The 7,563-nt window shown below is 52.6% G+C and overlaps 1 protein-coding gene across 1 annotated transcript; it reads right to left on the bottom strand.

The window, feature by feature from the left end:
• Positions 1 to 2,082: 2,082 nt before the first annotated feature.
• Positions 2,083 to 4,940, bottom strand: LOC100845921 (subtilisin-like protease SBT1.5). Its single transcript, XM_014900036.2, has one exon. It carries the CDS (start codon positions 4,746 to 4,748, stop codon positions 2,373 to 2,375), a length of 2,376 nt encoding a protein of 791 aa, XP_014755522.1. The 5' UTR covers positions 4,749 to 4,940; the 3' UTR covers positions 2,083 to 2,372.
• Positions 4,941 to 7,563: the final 2,623 nt, after the last annotated feature.

Genomic DNA, 7,563 nt, shown 5'->3' with positions numbered 1-7,563 from the left:
AGCTACGACACTTGCTTGTTCCCAACTCGGGCTCCGAGCGGGTCGAGATTATCACGTTCTCGTTTGAGATAACCTTCATCACCAATGGCCGAGTACCCGTCATCGTAACGGTCTTGCCGGCAATCTTCACCTCGATACAGGGGGTTGCGCCCGACACTCTGCTGACCTGCAGCAGTATTGGGTGCCGGACCCTGAGATTGGTGTTCATGACCAGCCGAGTGACGCTCTTGCTGGTCTCGACGATTGTTTCCGAGACGCAGACCACTTTGGCTGTCATCAACTCTTCTGACCATTTGCCTCTCGGCCAAAGCCGGATCATAACGCTCTAGTCACTTATCTCGGCCTGAGTTGACACTTTTGTCTCGTTTGCCACCAGGCAAAGATGCTTGCTTGTCAACCTGGCCATCAGCGCCCGCTGCGGAGTGACTGACTTGAGATGCACCGGGCTTGCCGTGCAACCTCATCTATGCCTCATTCTGCTCATTGGCTATGCGGAGCAACTTCTTTACACGCAACTGTTGCAGCCGGAGTGCCTCTCCCGTGAGATTCGGCAACTCTTCGGCCGCAGCCTCGGCGGCCTTGAGATTCTTAACAGGAGTGTTGTATTTCGGCTTCAGTGCCGAGGCAAAACTTGCCGACACCGCGGGCATCCCCTTGCCATCTCTAGCTATCTCGGTGTTTAGGTTCCTGCCACGGTTTCGCACTTCCCCAACTCGGCTAGGATTAGTCAATGCGGTAGAATTGAGACCATGGGCTTTGTTATACTCACGGAGCGAAATATCAAGCTCTTGCCGTGCACGAGCCACATCGACAGGGCTCCAACTCCAACTCAGCCTACAGCTGGGCCGGGTTAGCGTTTGTCGCCACCAGCGCAGTCAACTGTTCGATGGCGGCCTGGAGCTGAGTCGGCTTTGGACGCAGAGCTGACGTGCCGGCTTGAGCAGCGATATTATCCGGCTTCTCCAAGGGGAACTTAGCCGTTCTCTCGGATTTGCTTGGGACCGCGCCACTCTCTGCGGTGCCCTTGCCAGCATCGACATCGTGAGCCGTCACCATGACCTCCACACGGTCAGCGGGGCAGTCCACATGCCGGCCGCGAACCGTGCAGACGGCAGGGGGAGCTTCGGCCACCACCACCTGCTCGGGGTACCTGCAAGGATTGTCAGTGGCGACATAAACCTCATGCATGCGGAAGTTGATGAAGCGGCCTGCACAGGGAAGCGACGTGTTGTTGAAGCAGCATGCGTTGTTGTCGATGAAGCCCAGAGAGTCGAATCTCTGGACCAAACCGGAGACCACGCGCTCTCCGGTGACGAGGAAGATTCCCGTCCGGATGAAAACTCCAGCCAGCGCCGCTGCTGGCCCCACGGTGGGCGCCAACTGTCGTGGTGGTGTCACGGCAGATGCCATAGGATGACTTATGTTGGGATCGATGGATGAAGGAGGATCCGGAGGAGGGAGGACGTGATGAGAACCACGCACGAACACAAGAACACACACGATTTACTCAGGTTCGGAGCCCTCTTGTTGAGGTAAATCTCCTACTCCTGCTTGGTTGTATTTGCCGAGATACCAAGATCTACAATGATGCTCCTTGAGCAGTTTTTTTGAGGAAGAAGAAGAAGAAGGGAAAAGCCTAGATGTCTAAGTTAAGGATCCCTCTCCAGGGATGGGTAGTGTTCTTATTTATGGACCGCCCATGTCACACTGACATGTGGACCAAATGCTAACGTTATTTTCTACAGGCCCCGTCGAGCACGCGACTTGGTTCCATTCGGATGGCACCGCAGGGGACAAGACAACTTTACTTTTCCTGGCGTCTGGCAACAAGTACTGTAGCCTTCTGCCAGCTTCCGTCATTGATTATGTTTCGATGCTTCTTTGCGCAGTCGCCTGGCACCACAACGTAAGCAACGACTGCTTTCGCGTGATAAAGATATCGCTGTTTTACTTTGCGCCATGCGATGAGGATAAGACCGTTGAGACATCTCGGCGCTGGCCGAGATCAGAGTACTCGTCCTTATCCTGCAATCACATAAGGCAAGAAAGATTTGCCGACATATACGCGGTATGCCGGCTTAGTACGGCTTAAGGATGCCGACGCACGTAACTGTGCCGGCTTTGATCTCGTTATCTCGGCTAATGTTCGTCTTGACCTTGCCCGGGGTCATCCCCCCACGGGAAAGAAGATTGGAGAACTCTGAGCTAGACTTACAGTATGGCTTAAGCTTATACAGATGCCCAAGATGTATGGCCGGCACTGCTAAATTACTAGGAGCACTACTAATAGTCTATGGTACAAGGATAGATCAACAGAGAGATCTTGTTCACTTTGCTCGATCGATCGGTCGCTGGTTCGTGACGAAGGTTGCCTACTGCACTGGCGCTTGTAGTGTGACGACGATGGGGCTATTGACGGCGTGCCTGCCGTCTCTCCATGTCAACGTCCCGCTCCTCACCTCCGAGCTCCCGGGCTCCATCTTCTTCGCCCGCACGGGCGCCGCCGTCTCCACGTGCACCGTGAAGCTTAGTTTCTGCCCGTCGCGCCGGAACGCCAGCTGCTTCGGCTGCACGGTCACATTGCTCCCCGCAGGCGCTCTGACGGTCGCGTGGTAAACCGATCGGCCGCCGCCAACGTTGGTCACCGTCCGGATGAAGTGGGTCTTCATCGTCGGTTTGATGCCATCAGCAACGAACGTTGCGGACAGGGACGGGTAGTTGAGGTTGCCGGCGTGGCCGGCTCGGCGCGCGCCACGGCAGTCTGCGGGGCGCCGAGTGATCGCACGGATGTTCTGCCCGGTGTAGTTCAGGTTGCAGAGGAAGCTGACGTAGTCTCCGGGGGTGATGTCGTAGATCAGGCCAGGGTCCATGGCAAGCATCGGGTCGACATGCCCGGCGCCGAAGTCGAACACGTCGGCCACCTTGCCGGTGGACTCGTCGACCATGGTGCCGTTTCTGTTGTCCTTGATGTAGGCGGTGGTCATGAGCGCCGACTTGATCGCCGCGGGGCTCCAGGTAGGGTGCGCGGCCTTGAGCAACGCGGCGAGGCCGGAAATGTGCGGACATGCCATGGAGGTGCCGGAGAGGATGTTGAATTCTGTGCGGCGGCCATCGGAGGGAATTCCTGCCGGACCGACGCCGTTGGGCCATGCAGCGAGGATGTTCAGACCAGGGGCTATCAGGTCCGGTTTGAGTATCTCCGGGGATTGGGGGTTCGGCCCACGCGCAGAGAAGGCAGCCACCACCGGCGCTGGATGCACGCCGAGATGAGTGCCTTGGAAGAGGATAGTGCCCGTGGCCGGCTTCTGCTGTGTGGAAGATGCGATGTACTTACGGAGCTTCTCCCCGGAGGCGGCGCCGACGGCGCTGGCGGGCAGGACGTGGCAGTCGGCCACGAGGCCCTCGCCGTCGAACACGCCATTGGCAAGCACCATCCCGACGCCGCCGGCGCGGTGAACCACGTCTCCTTTTGCGGCGCGAGAGTTCACGCCGCGGTCGCACACCACGATCTTCCCGCGCACGGCGGCCGGGTCCAGCGACCCGTCGAGGCACATCGACGCCGAGTAGCCGTCGCCGGAGGACGAGGCAGAGGCAGCGCCGCTGCTTGTCCCCGCGTATACAAGCTCGTACATCTTGCCGGACTGCAGCACGGGCCCGCCGTACACGCTCACGCCGTCGAGCACTTGGCCGTTGCCGAGCCGCACGTTGGCCGGGAAGGCGCGGTCCATGGACCCAGCTCCCACGGTGGTCATCCAGGGCGCGACATTGGTCACCGTGAGCCCGCCGGGGCCGCCATTGCCGGCCGAAGCCGACACGACGATCCCGGCCTCCGTCGCGCCGAACGCCCCTATCGCGATGGCGTCGAGGTAGTAGGGGACGACGACGCCGCCGACGCTGAGAGACACGACGTCGACGCCTTCGGCGACGGCGGCGTCGAAGGCGGCCAGGATGTCGGAGTCGAAGCAGCCGCCCGCCCAGCACACCTTGTACGCGGCGAGGCGCGCCTTGGGCGCCATCCCGGAGGCCACGCCGCGCGCGTAGCCGAGTGTGGACGCCGGGAACACGTAGCGGCCCGCGGCGATGGACGCCGTGTGTGTCCCGTGCCCGTCGTTGTCGAGCGGCGACCTGACCTCGGCGGTCTCGTTCATCCGGCCGGAGGTGGCCTCGTACCCCGCGGAGAAGAACCGGGCGCCCACGAGCTTGCGGTTGCAGGAGTTGGGGGGGAACCCGGGGCCCGACGCGCACACGCCGCGCCACTTGGGCGGCACAGGGCCGAGCCCACGGTCGTGGAAGCTGCGGTGGGCGGGCGAGATGCCGGTGTCGATGATGGCGATGACGAGGTCGGAGCCGAAGTCGGAGTCCGCGAGAATCGCCGAGGGCGGGGAGGACAGGAGCCCGAGGAATCCCGGGGAGCGCGTGGTGGCGAGGTGGCGGACGCGCTCCGGCACCACGGCGGCCACCCCGGGAGCGCCCGCCAGCGCCGCCGCCGCCGAGGGGGACATCCGCGCCGAGAACCCGTGGAGGGCCGCGGAGTAGGTGTGGATCAGCGGGCCGCCCTCCGGCCACTCCCCGCCCGGCCCGGACGCCGCCAGCACCGCCGACTCGTACCAGTGCGCGTGCGTCGGGAAAGCGGACGGCTTCGCGTCAGCATCCACCCGCACGATGTACGTCCTCGAGGCATCTGCATCCTCTCCACCGCGTACGCCGGCGACGACAGCAAGGAGGAGGAGCAGCCTTACCACCACCATTGCGTAATGGCGGGCGGATCGGGGCCGAAGAGACCGGATTGGGGACTGGGGAGTGGAGTGGAGAAGCGAAGGGGAAAAGCGCAAAGCGAGCAGCGGCTCGGGGTAAAAGAAGGTGCCTTGGTGGCTGGCTGCGCGTGGTGGCCGTGGCTGGAAGAAGGTGTGGCTCTGGCTGGGCCGGTGGGACTGTACTGGAGAGTTTATCGTGTAGGGAGACGCGTCGTCAGGGTGGATATGGGCCGATCCCCTGTGGGTCAGCACTTGTTTGGACTCTGGATTAGTTGCTTGTCACTCCAGTTGTTTGTATGTGCCAACATATGCTTCTTTCTTTTGCCGGTCACGGGTTGAACGAAACCTGGAAGATGCTAAAGATCAAGCTAGATTTAGCAAGTTAGGTCTTTTACTCATGTTGTTGTAGAGCACTGTCATAGTAAGGGTAATGGTGTTGCTCATTTCTTGCTTCGCATAGAGGGCAGAACTATCCGCTCGTTTGGATTGATAATCCTTCAGATTTTATTGTTGCTTCCCTCGTGATGTAACTATTATTCATAAATCAATAAAATGGTCATGATGGCGTTTCCTAAAAAAATAGATTTAGCAAGTCTAATTTATATCTAATTAAAGTAGCAGAAATTTTATGGTATAGATTGTTTTAAAGTTATCATACGGCTGAGAATAAATCAAACCCATCGCTTGAACACGATCTAATATCTTCTGCCGCCTGGATTATGTCAAACATAACGTACGGCTAAGATCTATTCGTGATATATTTCAAGTCCAATTGTTGCAGCAGTCGCGTGTTGTATTTCAAGTCCAATAGCTGCAGCAGTCGGAAATAAGTGTTTGTGTCCAATACGAATAGGCTTGATTACATAGTAGTATTACGTAGTACTAGCAATTAGTGGGCTAAAATCTATCCGTGTAGCCGCGCAGAAATTTGCATTAGTACTCAACTGCTCATACCTCTTGCCATTGCTTTCCTCCAACTCCATTGTCGTTCGATCTGTAGCTAGCTAGCTAGCTTCAATTCAATTCTTCACTTTGCAATGAGTCGTACGTGCGTGCAAGAAGATGTATCAAGTAGGTATTTCCGCACACGTCCTTGGAACTAGGTGATTTCTCGCGGGTTCCCGCGGAAAATTCTATATGCACGTCTGAATATAATTTTATAAACAAATGATAATAATATGATTTAATGTAAAATAAATATAAATATTGTAGGACAAAACGATTTTATCATTCATAACACCTATGCAACAAAACAATAGATGTAATTTTAATGTGCATGAACATTAACAATTTTGAAGAAAACTGAAAAGTGAAGTCTCGTTAACCTGAATATTTGTAGATCTTAGAAAATATGACATACATGTCATGAAAATATGTGTGTTTGGGGAAATATTTACATGAAACGTGAACATGAAAAATCTTAGGTGTCAAAATATTAAATTTGAATGGACCACCAAAATGGATTCCTAATTTACAACAACACATGATGTGGATGGTGATGTGGAGCTTTTGAATGTCCATGATGTGCATGATTATGTGGACACCTTGCATGTTAAGTTTGCAAACGTTAATTGCAGTTAGTGGGGATCAACTTTATAAGTTATATAGATTCAATCTACTTCAACTTCCGCACACAGAACTTCAACTTCAGGTAATCTCCTGTATAACCTTTCTTCCGGTCAGATTTTTAATATCACTTCACATGATCCTACGTTGCATAAAAGCACATTGGTTTATTATTGTTTGTCCCATATCTCTCTGAAGGTGTCAGTATAATCTCCTATTTATATGTCAGTCTTTTCATTTTATCATTATCAGTTTTATCAATTTAAAATTTTCGTTATTTAAAATATTAAACTGTTCAGTATGACTTGATGCCGAGGTAGGGCCAATTGGATTTCTAAAAACAGAAATATAAAAGGAAACAACATGGATTACAAGATAGATGCTTTGTGTATAAGATGTAAAGACATGGCTACAAAGCACCTTCGGCTTTAATACATCACAGACCTCACCAAATCCATGTATGCACCAACAGCAGCACCACACGAAAACACCGGTCAGTAGCCGATCTACCATAGGCGCACCCAATTTGATGAACTAGACACCTGAAGTCTAACAACTCTCAAGCTAACACAAATTGTGCTAGATAAAAGGAAATGCTCACTACGACACCCATATAGAAATAATAATTAAGGATATAAAAAAAAATCTATAGGTCTCTAATCGATGTCTAAAACAAAACTTTTTACATTATCTAAAATAAAAAATGCCACTCAAATTTAAATGCAAAAAAAACACATATGTTACTTGTACAACATGAACACTTTTGTACTGCAAATAATGTTAGTAAAATGGATGTCACTATACATCAGACGTCTAATGTTTAAGCAAAAGAATTAAATCTAAAAGTATGAAATCTCAGTCGACGTACAAGAGCTGTCAAATTAGTACGCAGACGTCATTTCCCTTTCCCCACTCCCCTCTCTTCATTGTTCGTTCAGAATATTAAAGTGCAAACCAAATTCGATGGTTGACCAACTGAGTGATCCTTAACTAAAAATCAGACGACTTGCAGCGAAACTGTAATAAAAATAAACCTAACCTACAATATAATGTGATATGAATTTAATCAATCAAATCATTCAGAACATTTCGTAAGCAATTACAAAAATAAAAATAAATAAAAAAAATCATTATATATACAAGTCTAACCGCGCAATCTGTGCGGGACACCCCGCTAGTTTAGTAAATTACAAAAACCACCACATTATAGGATAGGGTTTCACATTGGTACGGTATACGTTTT

This window comes from Brachypodium distachyon, chromosome 3, assembly GCF_000005505.3.
Source record: "Brachypodium distachyon strain Bd21 chromosome 3, Brachypodium_distachyon_v3.0, whole genome shotgun sequence".
Lineage (NCBI taxonomy): Eukaryota > Viridiplantae > Streptophyta > Magnoliopsida > Poales > Poaceae > Brachypodium > Brachypodium distachyon.
This window is presented reverse-complemented; position numbering and strand designations above follow the sequence as displayed.